The 26,675-nt window shown below is 37.4% G+C and overlaps 1 protein-coding gene across 1 annotated transcript in view; it reads left to right on the top strand.

Moving 5' to 3' along the window:
• The first annotated feature begins 2,685 nt into the window (after positions 1 to 2,685).
• Rock2 (Rho associated coiled-coil containing protein kinase 2) overlaps positions 2,686 to 26,675 on the top strand; it is a 136,431-nt gene continuing 112,441 nt past the window's right edge. Inside the window, exon 1 of the mRNA XM_077791974.1 lies at positions 2,686 to 2,869. Within this exon, the coding sequence (XP_077648100.1) occupies positions 2,729 to 2,869 (141 nt within the window). The 5' untranslated portion in view covers positions 2,686 to 2,728. The remainder of the gene's footprint in view (positions 2,870 to 26,675) is intronic.

Here is a 26,675-nt window from a genome sequence, read left to right as displayed (position 1 = left end):
GAGCTACATCCTTGGCCCTTTTTATTTTGAGACAGGGTCTTGTAAAATTGTTCAAGGTTTGGCCAAGTTGCTGAGGCTTGCTGCTGGCCTTGAAAGTTTGATCCTCCTACATCAGCCTCCTGAGTCTCTGGGATTTCAGTCATGTGCCACCATATCCTATTTGTGTATTCTTTTTATAAGACAGGAATTGTCATACTAGATAGCCAGAAGAAGGAAGTGGGTGGGGAGAAGGAGAGAGAGAGAATGTTTTCACTCAAACCAAGAGATTAGTTTTTTCTTCTTCCAGGTAGACACAATGGTGTAAATGGGTAAATATCTTTTATGTCTTTATGACTTTTTCTTAGTCTATATAAATGGCCATACATAGAAGTTTCCCAGTATATGTAATATGTTGATCACTACTCCTCTTTTAAAATGAAGTTCCATGTGTAATGCTTGGGACCACAGCTTCCCAATCAAGCCCAATAAAAATATATAGCTGATCATTGCAAAATTAATTTGTAACCTGAGAATCACATAGTGTTCTTTCTGCCTTGCATATTATTGTTACCAGGAAAAAGAATCCATAGTTGTAATTATCTAATTATTTTGCTTCAATGCATAAGTAGGGGGAGTGTCTAGCTCACTCTGTCTTTGTGGTGGGATCTCTGAAGATATAAATAACTCAACTTACAGACTTAGAAGTCTTACCTTTTAACTTATAGTCAATATGAGATTATCTGAGATGAAAAAGCAGTATTGGATCATCTGGGGCCTTTTCCTGCATTAACCCAAGTAAGAGTGGCTCCACTCCAAAAGGAGGGCAGTTCCAGAAACCACTTGCTGATTAAAAGATTGCTTAACATGAGCAGGGTTTAGTCCATCTGTGGACTTATCTTTGACCTGCTAGTGAGAAGGTTCTTAAGATTCTTACTACTTATGGATATCAGGTTGCAGCTTTTTTGGGGGAGTGGCCCACGTACAGTATAGTTTTTAAATTTCTGAAGTTTTAATACGCTCTTAAACATCTTCACAGAAAAAAATCTTACTTAAATACAATCGTATTCTCTTCCCTTTCTCACAGCTGCTTATTTCATGTAGTTTTAATTAGCGTGCACAATTTATTTTGCATTTTAAAATTTTATTTCCCAGTACACATTTTCATGCACGTGCCAAAAATTTCACAGGTTCCTCACAGTCTGCATACCTGCCAGGATTCTTTCTGTTAATGTGACAGAGCTTGATTGGATCATTCAGTCGCTGGACAGTTGGGTCCCTTCCCAGGTCTTGGTCATTACGAACGTTCTGAATAACCCTGCTGTAAACATTTTATGCAAGCGCTCCCCCACTTCCCCCTTTGGGTCATTTCCTTAGAAATGTACTTCCTTAAATGGGTTTACTGGGTCAAAGGGGCTCTATGAACAGTTTTATAGCTGTTGGCACATATTGTTCAGATTGCGCCCTGGGAGAGTGGACCAATGGCACCGGCCGCGAGCCGCCAGGAATGCGCAGGAGCGGTCCCTATAGCCTCCCCTCTCTCGCCTCCCCGCAAAAAAGGCCGCGGGTGGAAAGTGTTTTGCAGTCGCTCTCCCGTTCTCTCGACGTGGCTGGCGAAGCCCGGCCGTCAGGGAGGTGCGGGAAGGCTCAGCGAGCCCAGGCTTTCTGCCCCGGGGGCGGAAGCAACTCTTCCCGGCCCTCGCGCCCCAGGACTCGGATTCCAGCCGCCTCCGCTCTTTCCGAATTCCGGGCTCCAGCGCGCGGCGCCCCCGCCCGCCCGCGGCCTGGGAGCCGAGCTCGGCGGTCGAGGCCGCGACCCGCGCGCGCTGTTATTTTGGCGCGGGCGATGCAGGGCTCGCATAGCTGCGCGCTGAGTCAGCGGGGCCCGGGGACCCGCGATGGGCCCCTCCCGGCGGCGCAGGGACAGGGACAGGGCGGTGGGGCGGGGGCTCCGCCACCGAGGCCTCAGGGTCGGCCCGCCTGGAGGGGAGCCCCAGACAGCAGTCCCACCCCCGGCTCGGCGGTGACCGCGCGCCGGCCATTGAGAACCCCCAAAAAGGCGGAGGAGGGAGGCGCAAAAGAGAAGCGAAGCCGCTCGCGCAGGCAGGAGGGAAGAAAAGGCAGAGCGGGCGGCGAGCACCGGCCGGCCGGCCGGCCGGCGGGAGCGCGCGCGGCGGTGTGGGCGGGCCGCGGACGCGCGCGGGGGCGGGGCTTGCAGGCCCGCGGGCACGCGCGCCGGCAGCCGCGGGCGGAGGGGCTTGTGGGTAGCGGCTGCGCGCGGCCGGGACGGGCCAGGGCGCGGGAGTGCGTGAGAGCAGAGCGGGCTCGTGGGAGGGAGAGGCTGCGGCGACATGGGCGCGGGCCGTCGGCGGCCGTAGCTGACCGCGCCTGGGCTTCTGCCTCCCGGGCCCCGAGGGCGGGGCGGTCCAGGCGGCGGCGGCGGCGCCACTTCCCCGCTCCGCCCGCGGAGTCCTGCGGGAGCTCGCCGCGGACCAGTGGACCCGGCGGCGCGAGGCTGCCTGAGGGGCGGGGACGCCGTCTGCTCCTCGCCGCGCCCGGCCGTGCCGGGCCGGGCTGAGCGGACCCCGAGAGCAGTGCCCGGGCCCAGGCCGGGTGCGGAGCACCGGAGCCGGAGGCGGGCGGTGGGCCCGGCGGAGCCCCGCCCGGGGCCGGCGGTTCGGGGGCGGCGCTAGGCCCGGAGGCGGCGGGACCGGAGCGCGAGGAGCCGGACTGCGGGCCGGGCGGCGGCGGCATGAGCCGGCCCCCGCCGACGGGGAAAATGCCCGGCGCCCCCGAGGCCGTGCCGGGGGACGCGGCCGGCGCGGGCCGCCAGAGGAAGCTGGAGGCGCTGATCCGAGACCCTCGCTCCCCTATCAACGTGGAGAGCTTGCTGGTAGGTGGCCGGGAGCCCTGCCCGCTCCAGCCCCGGAGTCAGACCCCTGTGTCCACCCGTCGGTGGGGAGCGCCGAGGTCTCGCCCCACCCGCCCAGCTTCCGGCCGCGGGATCCGGGACCAGACGCTCCAGACTGAGCTCCTAGAGTAGGGACCCACCTCGGGTCCCTCCTTCCACCGCCTCGGGGCGGGTGTCATCCCGGCTGCCCCTTCCTTGGAGTGCCGGGAGGAAACACCTCTCCGCTCCTTCCCGCCCACCCACTGGGTTTGGGGAGGAAAGGTGGAGGGTTGGCTGTCCCTTGCACCCAGACTAGCCGATTTGAAAGTGTCATGCTGCGTGGGGCCTCGGGTTTTAGCCAGGGAGAAGGAAACCTGATGCTGGCTCTCTGTTGGCAGTACCAGCCTGGGTACATGACAAAGAACTGCTCCCACTTCTTTTACTAGGAAATCTTGGAACACATAGCTGAAGTTTTCCCGTTTTCAGTTGTTTTTGAACATTCCATAGTAGCTATTTAGTGTATTTTAATTTATGTAAATGTAATTTCCTCAGAGGCCCCACCCCCCCAAAAAATCAGTCTGAATTGTAGAATAGAATAAATCTTGCCCCTTTATTGTATCTTTCCTAAGATGGCCTTTGAATCCAAATTTATATCTATATAAAGGCTACTAGTTGGCTCTTGATTAAGGAACACGTTTTAGAAATAAATGCATGGTAGAGGGCTGGTGTATTTCTGATTTCTGTTATGTTAGTGGATTAGTGTGCGGTAGAGATGCATTTATGGGATAAGATGGTGTGGACTTCTCTGGGAGAAGAAAGCGAAAAAGAAACTCTGACTATTAAGTTAGCTCTGGAAGACTAGCCTTAGGATGGGCAATCTGACATTTTGGGCCAGAACGCAGAAGTTCAGTTCCTAGTGAGTATATATGCTCTCCTCCCTTCCCACTGATTTTTTGACTTTTCTTCCGAGGCCCTCAGTTGTCCTTTGAGGTTTCTGGACTCATTGGCAAAGTGACTCCATTCAGTTTGGCCAAAATGCAGCAACTGATTGGAGAGTGTGTATCTTTCTGTACATTATGTAGAATGTAGTGATGTACTATATTTTGTCAGAATGTAGTGATGTTATATCAGATATTTTTGATTTTTTTTTTTTTTTTTTTTTACTGATTTTTTGAGTTTGTGTGTTGTTCCTGTGTTCTCAGGGGAGCATGATACTCTGGACAGTCTTTGGAAGTCTTAAATTGGTAGTGGGATTGGTTGCCTAGAGGTCCTAGCCTTTCTTTAGCTGAGGCAGTCTCTGGGCTTCTCTCCCAGCATTCTCGCTTTGGTATTTTGCTAACAAAACTTTGACCTAAGGCCAGAAAGTTCAGTTAAAAATAGTACCTGTAAACCTCAAGCATTCATCAGGTTCAAACTCAATCCCAGATAGAAGTTTTTTACACTTTCATCTCTTGAGTCTTTAGTGATGTTAATTATTAGTGTTATTCAGAGGTTGGAACTAAGTTGTTTATATGTTTGATATGAATATACATTTTTTAATTAAAGTATTTTCTAAATTACTAAAAGGAAGGCTGTTTTAAAAATGAAACATTTCACATTCTCAGTAAATTTAGTCTGTTCGTTTATTGAGTGCTCAGTACCACTAAGACACGTTTGCTAAAATGACACATTACTGGTATGGGCTGCACTTCAGATGCTGCTGACTTGATGGCACTGTTCCTGCTGCTTTTAATTGATTAAGTCTTTCTGAGTATGAATACGAATGGGATTCTGAAGAGCAATGAATATTACCAAGCCAAAAATTGTTCCTTACTCTTTGGACCAAGATTCCTCGGGCTTCTGTTGCCAATTGACAAAATTGGAAGAAAAAAAAAATCTCAAAGTTATAGCAAATTAATTTCAAATTATGTAAGTGCTAGGGCCAAATTATATTGTCATATTGTGTGCATGTATGAATATGTAACAACAAATCCCATCATTATGTACAACTAACTATAACAGTAAAAAATGTGGAAAAAAATTAAATTATACATTTCATCCTATTAAATATTAGAATAAATCAATGTTTTAATTGTGACAGCACATACATAACATAAAATTTATGATTTTATTTTTTTTTGGGGGGGTACCAGGGACTGAATCCAGAAGTACTTAACCATTGAGGCACATTCCCATCTCTTTTATATCTTATTTTGAGACAGGGTCTCACTGAGTTGCTGAGGGTCTAGCTAAGTTGCTGGGGCTGGCTTTGACTTGCAGTCCTCCTGCTTCAGCCTCTGAGCCTCTGAGATTATACCTGTGTGCTACCACTACGCCCAGCATTTTAAATGTCTTCAAGTGTTCAGTTGAGTGGCATTAAGTCCATTTACACTGTTGATCAACCTTTTCATCTTTCCATACCAAAACTCTGTAAATTATAAGAACTTCTGTGTTCTGAAATAATGGCTCTTGTCACTTTAAAGATTTGAAACTTTCCATCTAGACTGTATTTCACAATTGATAAGTATTTTACTGCCATCACATTTCTTTGGTTTTGCTCTAGGAAAATAAATATTTCGTCTTTAATAGAGAAAGCTTAAAGGAAAATAGTCTAATACAAACCCAGGCATGGAACTTAATACCGCATTCAGGAGTTCAGAAAGTACCGTTGAAAATTGTTTATTGCAGAACATGACAGAAGTGAGAAGACAGAGTATGCCAGAAGTAAATGTATCCTGCCTGCAGTAGTCTAGGCCTAGAAGACAGACCACAGGTGGGGGAAAAGTTACAAGATGACCTGTAAAATGCTTACTGTGCTCAGTGCTTGTTACATAGTAAGTAGTGCTCATTGAATGCAGTTCCCTTCTATGTGCATTTAGCATATTTTTAGTTAATAGCTTTAAGTTTTCTTTTTTTGTTTGTTAATATTTATTTTTTAGTTTTAGGTGGACCCAATATCTTTATTTTCTTTTATGTGGTGCTGTTGTTTGTTAATATTTATTTTTTAGTTTTAGGTGGACCCAATATCTTTATTTTCTTTTATGTGGTGCTGAGGATTGAACCCAGTGCCCCACGCATGCCAGGCGAGTGCGCTACCACTTAAGCCACATCCCGAGCCTGCTTTAAGTTTTCTTTGAAAAAATAATTTTATTTACAACTGTTTCTTGTTACATAATTTTGAGTGGATATCGTCATTTGAATTTACCATCATAAAACTGTGAGAAAGAATAGATAAGAGCTGAATTCCAAGACTATCTTTGTAGAGACTAAGCTATCTTGTTTCTTTGCAGAAATCTAGTTGCTTTACATGGGTTCTTAAATTAATCCAAAGAAAGTATATCTCTTTAGTGGTTACAGCTTGGGAACTACTTTCAGGTGGGGAGGGCTTCAGTGATACACATTTTTCAGTTGAACCTTTGGGTTAATACTTGTGTTTTGTCCAGACTCAGGTTCTCCTACTGCTTGCCTATGATGATAAAAAGAATTGTGTCATGCTGGAGAGATGTCTTTCTAAAGTCTTTACTTTTGGATTTTGATTTATTTTGCTCTTTCAAGGTGTTAGTAAATAGTCAAAACGACCTGTAGAACACTGTTACTTAAGACTGTGTATCGACAAAAGTGGTTAAAAGTTTATTTGCAATTTTCAGTGACTTAGAAAACAAAACAATTAGATTGATATCAGTATACCTGTAAACTGTATAAAAATATTTCTTATTATAGTAGCTAGATTCTTTCAGCTTAATGCTGTTTTTTTTTTCTAATTAAAATAAGATCATGTGGTGTTTTTCCCACTACGTAGAGAGAATATTATGAAGATATAATAACAAAGAAATAGAAAAGAGGATGAAAAATGTTTTTTTTTTTGAAGTTGGACACAGTATCTTTATTTTATTTATTTATTATTTTTTATGTGGTGCTGAGAATTGAACCCAGTGCCTCACAGGTGCAAGGCAAGTGCTCTATGGCTGAGCTATAACCTCCCAGCCTCTGAAAAATGTTTTTATACATGTTTTTCTTTGTGAAATAAGGGATGGACATTTGCAGCATATGGAGTAGATTGTTTTTTGTAAAACTGTATTTTGATGATTAGGAAATCTTTAAAGAAAATGAATTAGTTCAAGTGATGCATGCAATTTACTATTTAGGTGAAGTTGAACCTCTTTTCAGGTCCACAGTCCCTTATCCACAAGACTGATACATAAAAATAAATTTTGTTAATATTTATTTGATAGTAACATCTGGCCTATCTGATGCTTGAATGTTTGTAGTCCATTCACCCCTCTTGAGAAGCTAATAATAGCTTTCAATGGAGAAATATTAATATGTTTGATTTCAGGATGCTCACCCATATTCCCAAAGGGCTTTAGGGAATATACAGTATATATTCTGTATTATTCTAAAAATCCAAAAAAATTGTAGTTCGAAACATCTTGGCCCCAAGGTAAGGTCAGTGTAGACTAAGGAAATGTAGGTTTGTGTAAATAGTTGTAAAGAATAGTGAATAATTATCTTAAAGTATAAGTTTTTTGTTTGTTTTTGCTTAGTCTTGACCAGATAGTTCTTTTTTCCCATTTTGAATTCTAAGATATTAAAACAATATAACTTGTAAATATAAGTTTTTTTTTTAATATTTATTGAGTTGTAGATGAATACACAGTATCTTTATTTTTTTATGTGGTGCTGAACATTGAACCCAGTGCCTCAAACATTCGAGGTAAGCGCTTTACCTCTGAGCTGCACACCCAGCCCCGCAAATATAAGCTTTGAAGCATGAAAAATTCATGAAATCACTACACAAGTTAGTAAATACATCACCAGTTCATTAAAGTATCTGTGTGCTGCTGCTGCTTAATTCAGTGTTTGTGCCTCCTTTCCTATCTGCTACCCTGAAAGTTTTATTGTTTCTTTATTTCATAAATTACTACATTTGTGCATATCCCTAGAGGATATTGTTTTGTTTTATTTTTTCTTAACTTTCTAAAATGTTAACATTTGTATCTATTCTTTTGTGACTTGCTTCTTAAACTTGTATAGCTCTCAGTAATGTAACATAATGCAATTTAATAGTTTAAAATTTTTACTAACATTTTATTTTAGAAAAATTATAGTAGAGGTGAAAGAATTTATAAGGAATGTTTTTATGCTCACCACCAAATTACTATTTTGCTCTACTTTCTTTATTATATCAATCCATCTTTTATCCCTCTAATCCTCCATTTTTATTTTGATTCATTTTAAAGAAGTTAGAGGTATTTGTACATTTTAAACATTTCAGCAAGCATTTAATTAAGTAGAATTCAGTATTTGTTTAGTTTTTTTTTTTTTTTTTTTTTTTTTTTTTTTTTTTTAGGAAGGGTACTGGGATTGAAATCGGGGCACTCAACAACTGAGCCACATCCCAGCCCTATTTAAAATATTTTTTAAAATATTTTTTTGTCAACAGACTTTATTTTGTTTATTTATATGTGGTGCTGAGAATCGAACCCAGTGCCTTACTCCTGCTAGGCAGGCACTCTAACAGTGAGCCACAATCCCAGCCACCCCAGCCTTATTTAATATTTTATTTAGAGACAGGGTCTTGCTGAGTTGCTTAGCACCTCACCTTTGCTGAGGCTGGCTTTGAACTGGAGAGCCTCCTGCCTCAGCGTCCCCAGCGCTGGGATTACAGGCATGTCCCATTGCACCCAGTCTTTGTTTAGGTTTTTAAAAAGATTAAATTTATGCACTGAAATGCATAAATCTTAAATGTAGGATTGATGAATTTTGACAAATGTTATATGTACAGTGCAAATTTTTATCAAAATCACTATTACTAACCCCAAAATCTTCCTCAGGTTTTTTCAACTAATCCCACATTCTATTCTCTTAGAGGCAACTACTCTTTGTTTTTGATACTTATGCATTAAAGATTACTTTTGTCTTTTTCAGAACTTCATAAAATCATGTAGTGTGTCTGGATTTTTTAGCTCAGCAAAGTGTTTGAGACTTATTATTGCATCAATATAATACATTTTTATTGCTGAATTGTATTCTGTTATATAAACCACAGTTTATATCCCCCACTGATGAACACTGGGGCTGTTTCAGGTTTTTGTTTTCAGAATGTATTATATACTCTGGCTCTTAATAAAGCTGCTAGAAACAATTGGTATTAAGTCTTTGTGAAGATAGTTTTTATTTCTCCTAGTGGAATTGCTATGTCATAGGGTAGATGTATGTTTACTTTTTAGGAAGCTGCCGGATCTTTCTTGGTGTGGTTATATCATTTTATACTCCTGTGCACAATGTTCTGGTTGTTCCATATCTCCCTTACACTTTGTCTTTTAAATTTTTGCTATTCTGTGGTGGGTAGTGATACTGCATTGATATTTAATTTGCATATCACTGATGACTAATGGTGTACTTTTTTGTGCACTTACTCGCCATTTTTATATATCTTCTTTTGTCAATCATCTGTTCGTGGTTTTGTCCTTTAACAAAATTGGGTTGTTTGATGAGTTGTACAAGTTCTTTAATGTCTTGGATATATAATTAGTTTTATATGTAAAGAGAAAAATCTTTGTCAAATTTATATTTTACAAATGGTTTCTCTGATTCTGGCCTTTTTTTTTTTTTTCCTTTGGCACTGTGGATTTAATTCAGGGGTACTTTTACCACTGAGCTGCATCTCCAGCCTTGTTTTTGAGAGGTGTCATTAAATTGCTGAATTGCTGAGGCTTGCCCAGAACTTGTGTTCCTTCTGTCTTTGCCTCCCCAGCTGCTGGGATTATAGGCATGTGCCGCTGTGCCTAGCACATGTATATTCTTAATAAAAAATTTTAATACTTATTGTTTTTTCTGTCCAAGCTATCTGTTGCCTGTTGCTATATCACGAAGATATTCCAGCTTTTTGGTTTCAACTTTTGGGTTTAGGTCTAGAGTACCATTTCAAGCTAGAATTGGTGTGTAGTGTGAGTTAGGGGCCAAGTCTAATATAGATATATCTTCCCATATGACTGTAAAGTTATTCAGACTACCCAGCACCAATTTTTCAAAAAAATTTTTTTTTCTCTTTGAATTGCTTTGGCAACTTTGTTAAAAATCATTTTACAGATAGGTGGACTTTTGTTTCCTTAGTAGCTACATCAAATTCTCATAGTTCTGTTATTTAACTGAAGCTGTATTCAAAAGCCCCTTTTTTTTTTTTTTTTTTTTGTAAGTTTTATCCATACCTGAAGGAAATGGTCAGCTAACCATGGCTGATACAGGAGAAGATAGATTTTATATTTTGAAGTAAAAACTTTCATTTTTAAATTATAAAAATATGTTCTGATTGTAGACAATTTAGGGAGTATAGAAAGTATAAATAGTAGTGGCACTTATGTACAGTATTCTTATCTAGAGATAGCCACTGTTTAAATTAATATTTTGGTCTATATATTTGGTACATAAACATAACTTGGCCTAAAATATAAATATGAAAATAATTACACTGTATATGAGCTTTGTCATTTTTTTGTAGTCACATTTATGACTTATTACGGTAGGATAATTTCTGGCTTAGGCTTCAGTGTTAGGAAATTCATTACCAACATTATAATATATAACTGAATTTTAGTACTTTGCTGACTTTTATTAATGTTTTGATTCCATTTGGAGTTTTTATGTAAAGTATGAATTAGAGGAGCAAGTATCGTATTGGGAGATTGGTCTGAATATCAGAATTCCCAAGATATTAATTGGAATCCTCTGTTTGGATCTCTGTATTACATTTTCTATTCAGATAGTGGTGGCTGGGGTGAGAGAGAGCATAATGATATAAATTTGGTCTCCATTTGAGCCTCTTGAGTTGCTTCATGGAAATCCTATTTTACAACACTGTAAGATGCTTCTTGACTTTCAGTGGGGTTTTGCCCCAGTAAACCCATTATAAGTTGAAAAGACTGTTGAGAACTCATTTAATGCGCCTAACCTATAGAACATATCTCAGCAGCACTCTGTGGTTGTTGTGGTTGTATACGCGCTTGATTTGGTGGTGGACAGAGAGCTGCAGTCTGGTGCTATCCATACTGCATATCATTAACCTGGGAAAAGAACAGAATTCAAAATTGAAGTATGATTTCTACTGAGTTTGATTGTTTTTGTGCCATTGGAAAGTCAAAAACTTATGTTGAACCTTAATAAATTGGGAACCATCTGTATACTTAAAACTACTTTGTGCTCATATTTAAAACATACACGGGCTGTCAGTGATAAGGGTCACTGGTAAAGAGAATGTGGATGATTGAAGTGCAATTTCTAGTTTTAAAAAGTAACACAACAGAACATTTACCATTGATGGGCTAGCTTATTATACAAAACTTAACATTTAAATTGATATAAATCATGGTGGCCTTTTGGCTCCACTAAAACTGCCTGTTCTTGTTTTATCCTTGATTTGATTCATTCTCCTTTCTTCTCATCTATAAGCCCCCCTTTTTAAAAGTGTGATTAAATTATGTAGGTATTCTTGTAAACTCTGTAGTTGGCTGTTCTAAATAATCCTTATCTTCTTGGAAAGCATTTAATTCATAATGGTTAGCATTTCTGTGTGTATGAGTGACAAAGGAAAAATATTAGGATTCCTTTTTGCTTCATTGTTGATAATCTTTTAGGAAATATTCCTAAGTCCAATAATTATTTTTATAGCTTACTTCTTCCTTTGGGTAAGAGGTTGTTCTTTCAGATATCTAAAATGTTTTATAATTGTTGCTATAGTTGAATAATCACTTTGTATTCAATGTCCAATTTTCTTTATTCTTTGAAAAACATTTAGATTTCTGAAAGCCAGGCACCATGGCACACGCCTGTAATCCCAGTGGCTCTGGAGGCTGAGACAAGAGAATCCAGAGTTCAAAGCCAGCCTCAGCAAAATAGAGGCACTAAGCAACTCTGTGAGACCCTGTCTCTAAATAAAATACAAAATAGGGCTGGGGATGGGGCTCAGTTGTTGAATGCCCCTGAGTTCAATCCCCAGAATCCCCTCTCTCCGCAAAAAGAGATTCAGACTTCTTTAGCTAAAGCAAATGATAGAAGTTTTATTTTTAAAGGATTATAGATTTGGAACTAATTTCTACCGCTTCATTATTGGGGCTGTTTTTTTTTATGTTATGAAAATGAATAGGAAAGCCTTCTCTAGCACAGCAGGGTAAGTAGTACTTTAATTACTTAGAATATTTTGTTGAGGAATGCTTAACATACTAAGTAAACATTTCAATTTGTGTTCCTATCACTTAGTTCTTATCTGTCTTTTGGAAGGAAGATTAAGTATATGCAGAGAGGATGGGTTTGGATAGTAGAATTAGTTGAGGTTATTTAGGAAAAGTAACTTCTTTTCTTTTTTTTTTTTTTAAAGAGAGAGTGAGAGAGGGAGAGAGAGAGGAGAGAGAATTTCAATATTTATTTTTCAGTTATCGGTGGACACAACATCTTTCTTTGTATGTGGTGCTGAGGATCGAACCCGGGCTGCACGCACACCAGGCAAGCACGCTACCGCTTGAGCCACATCCCCAGCCCCGGAAAAGTAACTTCTAATTTGGACACTTTCTGGGTCATGTCAAAACAGTGTGTCTTGGAAAAGATTTAAACTAATTTTATTTTCTGTTTTAGGTGAAGTAAAGACACCTTGTGTGGGTTGTACAGTCTTTATCATTTGTGCGTCATCTCTTGTGTTGTCTCCTGTCCGCCCCCCCCCCCAGTTCATCTTTTCTCTAGTTAATCCAGTTCCTCCTTATAAACCTAGCTGATTCTTGTGTTGGATTAGCAATTTTTCATGTGTAAGGACAGATGGTAGTGTGTTTAAGGATGAAATCCTTTAAAATGTCATCTTGGCTCTGTTATATTAGTAATAAAACAAAGTTGAAGGATGTGAGAGATTTTGATCAGGAATCAAGGGTGTCATTATAAGTCATGATGAACAACTATTTAAAATTTTCAAATATTATCAGGCATTCTGGTTACTAACATAGTTATTTGGCTTTAGATTGTTTAGTACTTGTAATATGTTACTTTTTCTAATAAGTGTAAATGTAGTTTTTCATGTTCTTTTTGCATTATATTTAGAAAATTATAGAAAGGAATTTAGAGTTTCGATATTCTATATCTACTGGAAGTGTTCAATTAGACAAACAGTAGTAAGTCCTTGATAATCCTGGGTTGAGTGAATAAATGTAGCTTGCAGATGTTGTGCAATTGGCAAGTGTGTTTCTGTCTCTTATTTGCTGTTAGAATCAGCTCTGAAATAAAAGTGTCTGAGAGAAAGCAGGTGTTGAAAACAGGTATCATTGTTTGCCAGCTTTGCTAGTTCTTTTTAATTATTATTTGAGGTATACCTTAAGTACTATAAATTCATCCATTTTAAGTGTATAATTTATTGATTTTCATTATATTGTTAGAGTTCTGTAACCATCATCACAATCCATTTTGATTACCCCCTAATATTCCCTTCAAGTGCGTTTGTAGTCATTCCCAACTTTCAACCTCAGCAAACCACTTATCTGCTTTCTGTCTATAAATTTTTCTTTTCTGTAGATTTTGTATAAGTTTAATCATACAATATGTGGCCATTTGCATCTGGCTTTTTTCGGCTAGCATTTTTTTAGTTTAATGTTTTTAAGGTTCATCTGTGTTGTAGCATGTGTCAGTGTTTTGTTCTTTTTTATGGTTGACTACTGTTCTGTTATATGAATATGTTATATTTTGTTAATGAATTTACCATATGTGAGGATGTTTTTCATTTCTGTTGATAGATTCTAGGGGTGAGATTTCAGGATCATGTTAAATTCATGCTTAACTGCCAGTATTCTCCACAATGGCTGGACCATTTTGCCTTCCCATGAGCCATATGTGAGGGTTCCAGTTGCTGTACATCCTCACAGAACTTTTGGTATTGTCTGTCTTTGTGATGATAGCCTTCATGGTTCATTTTACTAATGACACATGATGTTGAGAACTGTCTCATTTGCTTGTAATTTATTTCTTTACTTGTTTATTTGAGATAGGCTGACCTTGAGCTGCAGTGATCCATCCTCCTGCCTTAGTCTCCTGAGTAGATAGGACTACTATCTACTCAGACATGCCACACTGTGCTGTGCATGGTTCTTTTAATATTTACTAATGTGTCATGAGTGTGGTCTAGTTTAAATCAATATGTTTAAAATGTTTTTGTGAAAGGATATGGTAATCAGCTGGTAAAGTTTATTTTATAGATTACAGACCATGTCTAGTGTTTCAAAATAGAATATAAATACTAATTAGAGTCCTCTGTATGTGGAATTATCCTAGTATCTACACTTTGTTTTTAGTAAGAATTTTTGTGTTAAACCGTATTATGGTACCTTTTGCTTCTGAGTCATGAATGACTCTTGTTAAACTTAGTAGGCCCAGGTAATAACCATAGAGTCTCCTAGTTGGCTTATTTCTAAGCTGTAGGTTTTAAGGACTTTTCACTTAAGCATGGCCTTTCTATGTTTTTTTTTTTTCCCAATTCTGCTTTGTATTCATCTTTTGTTTTTAAGTATGTTAGGAGTAAATTTATAAACATTTCTCTCATTGACCCAGATTTTATTTTTCACTTTTCTATTCTATATGAAAGATTAAAAAACAGTTCTTAGTATGTGGTTCGTATAAAAGGTAGGTGATTATTGGTGTTTTAAACACTATTGCACTTAGCTTTATATTTATATTTAAATAAACGTCTGAATTTAGTCTGTAGATATAAATGTTGCCTTGATTGTACACAGGTAGCATTGGATATTGATTTGTAGGATTATGATATGCATATTTGGGGCTCTTATCAAGATAAAGTGTTCTTTTCACATGTAAAATTAGCCGCTTTAGCACATTGTATCAGGAGGTGATTGTACCATTTTACCTGTATTTAACCATGATTCCTCAGAAGTCATTCTCAAATATACTTATTGAAATTAAAATTTTCTCTTTAGATTTTGTTTATATGATTATAATTACTTTTAGTTTTTATTAAAGATAACTAACTACATGTGGACTTTTCCCCTTTTTTGACACGTGGAGGACAATTTTAGAAAAGAATTCTTCTAGTATTTTAGATGTTTCTTTGATGTAATAAAGGTGAGTTTAAACCATTTTTTGGTTGTAGTGATAGGTATTATTTTTTTAAATGAAAGTGCATTAGCACAGTTGTCAGGAACTTTTTGATTCTTGCAAGATTTTAGTGAAAATGCTTTTTATTTTGTTTTTAATTAGAACTTTATGGTTGTATATAGTAGTTGAATTCATCCTGAGGTACTCATACATACATGGTAATCAATTTCAGTTCATGATCTCCCCCTTTTACCCTCTCCGAAAATGCATTTTGATATATGAAATCCCTGCAAAAATATTTAAAATATTAAATGTGAAAGTATTAGGATGATTTTGAAAAAATGTTTCACTGTTTTTGAGATAACTTTGTTATTATAGTTTGTGGCACTTTGGGCTCTTACACATTTAAATATGTATGGTCATGTTTTATCCTGTTACATGGTGAAAAAAAATGAAGTCAAACAGCTGAAACCAAACTAAAATAAAACTTAAACTAAACTAAAATGTTTTTTAAGTTGATTGATCTGCCTTTCATGAAAGAATAAAGATTAAAAAATGTTTCTTTGTGAATTAAATTTTATCTAGTGCTGCTAACAGGACAACAGCATCTATGGAATTAGTAAACTTGAGAGGAAAAACTATCAGAAGTTTTCTTTCAGAGAAATGAGATAGTCACGAGTTAGGGGAAGAGATAATGTGAGATATAAAGTTAATTTTCATACCAGCATTGCAACTATTTTAAATTTAGAATAAAAATCCTTTGGAGTTATCAGTATTTGGAGTTGCTTTTAAATATCTAAAACATGAACTTTGAATTTTTGTGTAAGCTTTGTGATTATGTTTCTTCATCTATAATCACTGAAATGAATGTGCCTTTTACATGGAATGATGTATCTGAACTTAAGATACGTGGTATGATCCTATATATATATATATATATATATATATTTTTTTTTTTTTTTTTTTTTTTTTTTTTGAGAGAGAGGGAGAGAGAGAGAATTTTTTTAGTATTTATTCTTTTTTAGATTTTGGCAGACACAACATCTTTGTATGTGGTGCTGAGGATTGAACCCAGGCCGCATGCATGCCAGGTGAGCGCACTACTGTTTGAGCCACATCCCCAGCCCGGTATGATCCTATATTATGTTCATTGGGAAACAATTTTTTTGTCATTTTTTTAACAAAAAGGTAATCTTAAAACTTTAATAAGTGCATTGCAAAATTTTCCTGTAGGAATAAGAATATAGAAATATATGCTCATCTAGAAATTTCAAAACTTAATACCTATGGCTTAATACCTGACTTTTACAAAGATCATTTGAAGCTAAAATTTTCTTTTGTCTACTAAAGGCAATGATTTCCAACTACAGTATATGGAAGTCACTATGGATCATTAGAAATATTTAAGCTTGGCTTCCACCCCCAGATTTTCTAATGTAGTATGACTTGAGTACCAGTTTTTTTTGGGTTTTTTTTGGTACTGGGAATTTAACCCAGGGAGAGTTAACCATTGAGCCATGTCCTCAGCCCCATTTATTTATTTATTTATTTATTTATTTATTTATATTTATTTTTTAGTTGTAGTTGGACACAATACCTTTATTTTATTTATATGTGGTGCTGAGAATAGAACCCAGGGCCTTGCATGTGCTAGGCAAGCGCTCTACTGCTGAGCCAAAACCCTAGCCTCTTATTTTTTATTTTGAGACAGGGTCTCACTAAGTTGCTCAGGTCTCACTAATTTGCTGAGACTGGCCTCAAACTTGGGATCCTCCTGCCTTAGTCTCCCAAGTTTGCTGCAAATACAGGTTTGTGCCCAGCTCCAGTACCAGTTTTAAAAAACATTCCAGGTGAACTAAGGATTACATTATTGTAATTCAGAGATGGCCAGAGGTGGCCTTGGGTCTAGAATGTATCTGAGAAAAGGAGAATACTTCTTTATTCTTTCTTTCCTTTAATTATTTGGCCCACTGAGGCTTGGACAAAACCTGAAAGTCAGAATCATCCAATGTAAACCAGAATCCTGCCTTATGACACTTGGTGGAAGTGATATCAGATCCTTTGATTTAGGTGAACTGAGGTGGGTCAGGAGTTTACATTTTAACAGATATGGTGATTCTGATGCCGGTAATGTGCAGGTCAAAATATATAATTTTGGTGTTTCACAATTAATGAAGGATGATGGGGAAAGTAGTGACAGTCTTAAGTCATTAATAATGAGTCAATTCAGGAGGGAGAATTTCACTAGAAATATTGAATTGAATGTATGTATGGTCCTTCAGGGCATAGCACCTGAAAAGCAAGATGTATATCTATGCTATTATTGTGCCTGTGTTTAAAAATAATAGAAAAATTCAAAAATTACTTCGAGGTGTCTTTAAAAATGAGCAAAAATAAAATTATAACTTTTATTTTAAAACCATTATGAAACTTTATTTATAAAACAGCTTTCAAGTTATTGGTTACATTAAGTAATAGTCATCTTTATGATACCGTTTAGATTTTTAAAAATGTATTCTTTCAGTTATTTCTCTTCACATCATTTAAAATGAGAGAAAGCTGGGTTTGATGGTGCATGCCTTGAATCCCAGTGACTTGAAGGCTGAGGCAGGAGGATCACAAGTTAGAGGCCAGCATGGGCAACTTAGTGAGATTCGATCTCAAGATAAAAAATAAAAAAGACTGGGATGTACCTCAGTGGTAAAGCACCTCTGAGTTCAATCCCCAGTTCCAGTAAAATAAAAAATAAGAGTAAACCAGACAGTTCAGCAGTCCATATGTTTCTTTCTTAAAAGTGTTTTGTGTACCTTTTCTGCTGCTTGGTCATTTGATTTTTGGTTGTTAATGGATATGAATGTATTTAGAAGTTTGAAAGTTAAAATTTGTATTTATTGGGGCTGGGGATGTGGCTCAAGCGGTGGCGCGCTCGCCTGGCGTGCGTGCGGCCCGGGTTCGATCCTCAGCACCGCATACCAGCAAAGATGTTGTGTCCGCCGAGAACTAAAAAAAAATGAATATTAAAAATTCTCTCTCTCTCTCTCTCTCTCTCCTCTCTCACTCTCTCTTTAAAAAAAATTTGTATTTATTGATTTTTGAGATTATACTTAACTACTAGAGGAATGACAGTCATGCTATTTATCTTCCACTTCTTATGAAGTGGTATAAACATCTTTGTGAAGGTTTTTGTATGGACATAAGTTTTCAGCTCCTTTGTGTAATACCAAGGTGCTTTATGGCTGGATTGTATATTAAGAGTATAATGTCAACATTATCACATTTTGAAAAAAGCAGGAGTATGGAGACATTAGAAAGATTAATGGTTTGGGTCTGGGGTCCTAGCTCAGTGGCAGAGTGCTTGCCTAGCATGTGTGAGGCACTGGATTCGATCTTCAGCACAACATATAAATAAATAAATAATAAAGGTATATCAACAACTGAAATAATACTTAAAAAAAAAAGGATTAGTTTTTGGAGGTGGGGAATGAGTAGGTAGAGCCCAGAAGATTAAGATACTGTCATACCATGTATGACACTGTAATGGTAGATACATGTCTTTATACTTTGTGTAATGTACAAATGAAGCATGTGCAACATTCTTAGAAAAATGTATACAACCAAGTGTGAATCCTAATGTGAACTATGGACTTTGGGTGATAATGTGTAGGTGTACCAGTTTGTGACAAATGAACCATTCTGGTGGGAGATGTTGGTAAGATAACAAGGGAGGCCATGTTCATGGGGGAGCAAGTGGTATATAGGAAAACGACCATCCTCTCAATTTTGCTGAGCCCAAACTGCTCTTCAAAAAAAAAGTTTATTAAATCAACAATCTGTCCATTAAAATATATTCTATACTTAGAAATGCTTATGAATTCAAATATGGTGGCTATATTTCTTTCTTTTTTTTTTTTTTAAATATTTATTCATTTATTTTTTAGTTTTCGGCGGACACAACATCTTTGTATGTATGTGGTGCCGAGGATCGAACCCAGGCCGCACGCATGCCAGGCGAGCGCGCTACCGCTTGAGCCACATCCCTAGCCCTGGTGGCTATATTTCTAAAAAAATCATGAACACTTTTCAGTAGAATAGTTAGTTGTGTACATTTTGCAAACCTCAAGAGCAGTACGTGATCACTTTTATTTATAAGTCTTTAAAGGGTTTGAGTGGAACATTTAAGGGTATGAGTTGGATTCTGCAGTTTAATTAATTTACAGTAATCAAGTTGCATCTGAATCCTGGACTAGTTTCTGAATCTGCTTAGTTTCCCTTTGTTGTTGTCTCTGCCCCTCTCTCCCACTTTTGTTCTAACTGCTAGTGATGAACAATATTTTTTCATATTATTGCAGAGGATTAGTTTAAGGAGGACTGCTGTTACTTTTCTTTTCAAATTGGTTGCTGTCAGCTTAGAGGATAGCTCTGGTGCTTTGAAATTGAAATATCTTAGGTCTTCTCTTATAGGTTTGGATGGGATACAAATGAAAATGGTAATAATGTCATAGAAACTTCTGTGCTTGACAATTTTTGGATAGCAACATTAAGGAGAGACTGGAGGTGATGATTAAGAATTCTTGATGTAGCCAGGTGGGGTGGTGCATTCCTGTAATTGCAGCAGCTCCGGGAAGCTGAGGCAGGAGAATTGTGAGTTCAAAGCCAGCCTCAGCAACGGCAAGGTTCAAAGCAACTTAGTGAGACCCCCGTCTCTAAATAAAATACAAAATTGGGCTGGGAATGTGGCTCAGTGGTCGAGTGTCCCTCAGTTAAATCCCTGGTACCAAAAAAAAGAAAGAAAGAAAAAAGAATTCCTGATACATCCTACCTCCTGGTATCTCTGTTTTTCCTGATCTCCTTTTATAAGGACACTAATCATTGCTGAGAGCCACAGCCGAGTCGGAATGGCCCCTGGCATTTTGCCAACAGTATTGGTTGACAGGTGAGGCATTACTCTCTGCCTCCACCGCTACTTTGGAGTTCTCCTTACTATCTGCCTAGGCCACTACTACTTTGGAGTTCTCGTGGGGATTCCCGCAGAGTTCCCATTGGTTGGGGAAGTGCAGGAGGAGGGATTTCGGGAGGAGAGATTTCCGGTTGCTGGTTCCTGGAGGAGCCGTGTGGTGGTGGGCAGATTTCCCGGGAGCGTGTGTGGAGTATGCTGGTAGAGTTCAGAAATAAAGTTTGTTCCTGCTTCAGTGGCTGGTGATTTGTGCCCAGTCAGACTGTGGCAAATCATATTGGATTAGTGACTGCTGACTTCATTTTAATTTAGTCATCTCTTTAAAGACTTTGTCTTCAAATGCCAGTACTGGGGTTAGAATTTCAACTTGTGAATTAGGGTATGTGTGTGTGGGAGGGCATACCAATTTGGTCCATAATTATCCAGCTATTTATGTTTCTATATCTGCCTGTCTTATCTAGTTTTAAAGCCTGTCATTTTAAAACTATAAAATCAAGAATTAATTGTTTAAAAAAAGTAAAATGAATACATATATAGAAACTTCTGAGAGTTTTCATTGTGATCTGTCCCTCCAGCAATAAAAATTAGTCACTTTCCCTTCTCTAATAAAGTTTTCAACTCATAGTTTCTGTGATTATTGTGAGTTAGTTGACAGTTTTTGTTTTTCTTTTCTAAAATGTTGCACCCCCTCCAATGTAGAGGTCTTTTATTTTTTGACACCTGTCTTGCCATGAATTCATAGGAAATCAGTTTTAGTAGCTGAGGGTTTTTTTCCATTGGTTCTCAGAATGTGCTTCTCTAGGTGGGTCTAGGATGGTATTTCATTGAAACCATGTCTCTTTCTCTTCAAATTCCTCCTTTTTTTTTTTTTTTTTTTAAATTTTTGATTTTTGGTGCTGGGGATTGAACCCAGGACCTTGTGCTTGTGAGACCAGCACTCTAACAACTGAGCTATATCCCTAGCCCCTGAATTCCTCCTCTTTCTGATTGTTTTGTTTTGTACATTTTAGGAAGCTGTCTCAGCTCTTAGAGTATTTAACATACTCAATATGAGTATTGCCCTTGTTTAGAGCTCACAATACCAAGCAGATAACAGTGCAGACTCTTCTGCTTTGCCATGGTAATATTTATGGGACATTTATTCCTTGTTGAACAGTGCCCATTCTCTTAGTGTTTCTAATATCAGCTTTCTTGTGGATTTGCGTGTGATTGGCAGAAAGCATGTCCATGTTTGCTGAAAGGTCTGGGGAATACCTGGCAGGTGCCTCTCCACTTTTTCTTTGTGTGGAACATATTGGAGAATTACTGGAGGATGGTGGTTCTGATCTTCATTGTATTCTGGTTTGTGTTATTCTTCCATTTTTAATGATGTCCTTTTTTCTTTGACTTTTCTAAGAGTTTCTTTTTCTGATTGTTTTGCATCAATGTGATTATGATGTGCCTTGCTACTGTTTTCTTCATATTTCTTATTTGGGGCATTCATTGAGCATCTTGATTGTATAGTTTTTGTCAAATCTGGGAATTTTGAGTCCTTCAAAAAAATTCTTTGTTCTCTTTTTTTCCTTCCCAGTGACTCCAGTTTTATGTATATTAGATTGTTTCATGGTAGTCCAATAGATTACAGAATCTGTTCATTTTATTTTGTCCCCTGTCCCCCATGCTTCATTTCGATAATTTCTTTTGCTGTTTCTTAGGTTCCCGTGTCTTTTCTTCTGCACTTTCTAGTCTCCTGTCAGTGTATTTTTTTTTCTGACACATGGCATTTTTTTTTTTTAATCTCTAGAATTTTGATCTGGGTCCTTTTAATGTATTATGTATCCCTAGATGACATTTTCAGAGCCTCTCATTTATTGTGGTAAAATATATAAAATCTGGAGTTTACCAGGAGTTTAGATCCTAAGCAACTTGGAGAGACCCTGCCTCAAAAGAAAAAAGGGCTGGGGGTGTGGCTCAATGTGTCCCTAGGTTAATTGTCCCTAGGTTCATCCCCCTGTCCCCCTCTACACACAGAGAGAGAGAGAGAGAGAGAGAGAGAGAGAGAGAGAGAGAGAGAGAGAAGAACATTGTTGTTTTACTTGTTTTTTTTCTTTTCCCCCTGGTTACTTACCTTTTTTTAGGTTAGGATGGTTTAGGTGGCTAAAAACCCTTTATCAGACTAGAATAAGACCTATATGAAACAATTTTAATATGTGCCATAATTTACATAAAGTATTTATCACATTGCTGACACATGACGGAAAATGTTGCTATCGGTGTCCTTATTGTCTCATCAAAGAACCCAGTGTTGAAGTCTTCCTTACATTTAAATGTTAAATTATTTAAATGAGATACAATCCAGTTATTTACACCTACACCATGAGATGGTGCTATTGGAGAAACCTGGTACTAGTAAGGAAAAATGGGAAAAAATAGACACATACACTAGGACAGAATCTCCTAATTGCCTAAATATCTATTATCTTCTACTTCTGTGCTGTCTATTATCTTCTACTTCTGTGCTAGGAGAACTCTTGGATTTAGTTCGGTTTGGGCTGAGTAGAATAAATACTGTCTGTGTCACAGTTTTTACTGCTGTCTGTGATTGACCACATGAGTAAGCTGTGGCTTCCAGAATGTGAATACCAGGGCTTGGTAAATAGCTTTGAAAAAGACTACATTCATTTGTAGGAAGTGAATGTGCCCTTTTCTTGCCATTTCCTTTTAGTGACAGATGTTGGCACTTGCTACCCAACATCATTCAGTGGAAGCAGTGCATTCAGGTTGACAGTAACAAAGCTGAGGAACCTGGGACCTTTGTCATCATTGGGACTGCTGCATCAACACTTAACTGTTTTAACAGTGGACATAAAGGCACTGATTGGTTTGGTGTTTTTCTGTCTCTTGCAGCTGAACTAATAAGATACTTTAATATGACCGTCTTTAATTTTGCCAAGAAAATAGGTGTTCAGAAATATGTAGAGAATGACCATTAAAAAATAGTTTTTAAGATTAATATTTAAATTAATATTTACCCGTTATAGAGTGTGTGTGTGTGTACATGCTGTGTTTTACAGATATTTTATTTCTTTTCAGTAACCATACTGCAAAAAAATTGTATTATATTTTACTGATGCTATTGAGGTTTAGAGAAGGTATGTAACTTGGTGAAAGTTGGTAGAGCTCATATATCATTTTAAGTCTTTTTGATTAAAAAATCACATACTTTAAAAATTTTTTTTGTTAAAATCAGGCTTTTCTAACTCCTTTATTTTAAACCTTTATTCTTGAGATCCTTCTGGTTAGTAAACTAATCTTTTGTTCTAGGGATGACGAATAAACATAGCTAAATTCATTTTTTAAATTAATATATTAACATAACATAAATTATATGTCTTTTAGTTAGTGTGCATCATTGTTCCTGGGAGAGGTTAAAACAAAATGAGCTTTCCCAAATGTGCAAAATTGAGTCCCACCATAAATACTGGACAAATAGTAATTTAATCTTAAGGTACATACTGTAGATGAGGGTTAGGCTCAAACTAGCCTTTGCTTACACCTCTTTAACTATGCTAGTATCCCTCATCAGCAGAAGATTTGGTTTTATATATGGGTTGCTGTACTTAATGATCTGAGGAAAGAGGCTTGAGAAACTTTAATACATTTTTTTGGTTTTCATTCTCTTAGAATGTTTTTAATTGTTCTGGAATAACATGATATCAGTCACAGGACAGACACAGCACATCCAAGGAACCAGAGCATGCCAAGAATTACTTAAAATGTCCATTTCTTAAAGAAATTTGAGTTTTATTATCTGTTATGGCAAAATATTTTTAAGGCCTTGGGTACACCCAAGAACCTGTTTTACCTGTTGTCTCTTATATGAGCTGAAGACTGCAGACCTGAAGGAGAAATTCATCATAACAGAGAGATGCCAGAACTACTGAGAATAAGTTTTTGTTTTTGTAACCTTTTAGTTTGTTGAGTCTTTCCTTTTTTGGAGTACAGGAAATTAGATACTGTGGAAGAATTTGTCTTTCCCAGCTACTTACATGTTCTGTATCCTATAGAATTTTTTAATGTTACCTTTTTTATTTTATCAATTTGACATTTTTCTTCTTTACTAATTGACAAAGAATGGATATAAATTATTAAGTATTTGAGATTGATAAATATAAATGTTATATACAATTTGAATTTTCTTGGGCTCTAAGACCTATGTGTTGCCTCCTTTTTCACCTAACTCTGATATTTGCCTCTTTTGCTTTTTCCAAACATACCTCTTTTTTTTTTTTAATTTATTTATTTAGTTAGTTATCGGCAGACACAACATCTTTGTTGGTATGTGGTGCTGAGGATCGAACCTGGGCCGCACTCATGCCAGGCGAGCGCGCTACCGCTTGAGCCACATCCCCAGCCCCAAACATACCTCTTTTTCAACTTCTCAAGTTTTAGTACTACTGATTGTAATTGAGGGTAGTTGTACTGAGTAATTCTTTTCAAGGGAACTGTCTTGGGATATCCAAATTCTTTTGTTCTTAATATGGTAATCATTAGCTACTGGAGATTAAGTTGATTAAACTAGTTAACATAATTTCAGTTCCTCAGTTGCACAAGCCTTATTTCAAGTGCTTAAGAACAAGGTATGGCTACTGGCTACCATATTGTACAGCACAGATACATGGAGTAATTCCAGTGTCCTATGGGGACCTGAAGTATTTATCATGTGAACTGAAGAAGGCTCCTGGTGAAACTTTTAGTTTATATGTCATTTAAAACGTACTTACTTGTTTTAATTTCTGGTTGATGTTTCAAAAAAAGTGAGGTCTTCCATCTTTTTCAAACCTGCTTTCCTTACTATAAGTTTTCATTTTGATGAATTTTCTCACTATATATGTAGAGTTCTTTTACGCTACCCAGCTTGACAGAAAAAAATTATGGGTATCTATTTAAAGGTGTTTTAGTCATTTTTTTTTTTTTTTTTTTGCTGGTGTGACTAAAAGACGTGACAAAAATAATTTAAAAAAAAATTTTTATTGTTGGTTGTTCAAAACATTACATAGTTCTTGATATATCATATTTCACACTTTGATTCAAGTGGGTTATGAACTCCCATTTTTACCCCGTATACAGATTGCAGAATCACATAGGTTACACATCCATTGATTTACATATTGCCATACTAGTGTCTGTTGTATTCTGCTGCCTTTCCTATCCTCTGCTATCCTTCCTCCCCTCCCCTTCCCTCCAAAAATAATTTTAGAGGAGGAAAAGTTTATTTGGGGTTCATGGTCCTCAGAGGTCTCAATCCATAGATGGCCGACTTCATTACTTTGTGCTGAAGGTGAGGCAGAACTAAGACAGGACATGACAGGAAAGTAGCTCAGGACATGACAATTAGGAAAGAGAGAACTCACACAGCAGGGACAAAGTATGACCCCCCAGAGACACACCCATAGTGATCTATTGCCTTCAGCCACATCCTACCTGCATACAGTTATCATCCCATTAATCCATTCAAGTGGAATATTTTTAATGCCCTGATTAGGTTAAAGTCTCTCATAACCCAGTCATTTCACCTCTATACTTTCTGCATAGTCTCACACATGAGCTTTTCGGGATATACCTTGTATCTAAACCATAAGAGGTTTATTGCATTCCTTAAGAGCAGTAGATGGTCAGAGGAAATTAGAAAATGTAAAGAGAAAAAATAAAAACTTATTATGATCACCCAGTGATAATTACTCATATGGGGGTCCCCCCAAGTTTCCTCAATTTAGTTAAAAATATTTAAATTGTTGGGAATGTGTTCATATTCAGTTTTATTACCTTAACATTATAGCTTAAGAATTTCTCTAAACTTTTTCAACTTTAAATTCTAAATTAATTGGTTATAATAATTTGTGTAACCATTTTTTTCTTGAACATTGTTCTGTATAATGGTGCTCTTTCGTAATTTAGATTATAGGATATGTCTTACTTGAAAATAATACTTTTAATAAAATATTTGTACTTTTAATTGTAATCATTTTATATGTTCTACTGGACTATAAACCATTTAAATGCAAGGACAATGCCTTTGTTACCTGTCTTAATCACTTTATGAGACAGGATAAATGAAAGTGTTTTAGTTATATTTTTATTACCAGTTTATAGCACTGTTTTGATAGACACTCAGTGAATTTACTTGAGATAATTGGATTGTTCATTTTAATAAATTTTTGCTTGTGGATGAGTATATGAGATTGTATGAAAAGAAAAATTCAGTTTTTTTGGATACATTTCCTGCCTTTAAGGTACAGTCTTATTTGAAAATGTATATTTTTTTCCTTTTTTTTTTCTTCTTTTTTTCAGCTCTTTTCATAGAAGACTGTTTTTGGATATGCCATTTAAATAGATGAGTACTTTTTCAAGGATATCCATATTAAGCATCTTATTTGTCTGATTTTATCACATGCCACAATATGGTTTAGCTATTTGAAGAACGTCTTTAGTAGCAAGTACAAAACATTGAGTTGTGGGTGTTGGGATACTGGCCAAATTTAATTATTATATAGCTTTGTAGTTTTTATAAGTTGATTTCATCAATGTTCTGTTACAGGGATCCATAAGAAACAAAATTAATGATATGTATATAGTTTGCAGTTTTTCCTAAACTTACTGGATTTGAAAGTATATAAAATACAATAGATATGAAAACTTATTTTATTTATGTAAATAGAACATACTATATGTTGGAATTTGTAATGGGTTGGTCCCAACAAATACACTGGTAAATGAAGCCTGAAACGATTCATGTATACTTTAAGTGCATTTAATAGT

This window comes from Urocitellus parryii, chromosome 12, assembly GCF_045843805.1.
Source record: "Urocitellus parryii isolate mUroPar1 chromosome 12, mUroPar1.hap1, whole genome shotgun sequence".
Lineage (NCBI taxonomy): Eukaryota > Metazoa > Chordata > Mammalia > Rodentia > Sciuridae > Urocitellus > Urocitellus parryii.
The sequence above is the reverse complement of the archived record's forward strand: the minus strand, read 5'-3'. Positions and strand labels throughout refer to the sequence as shown.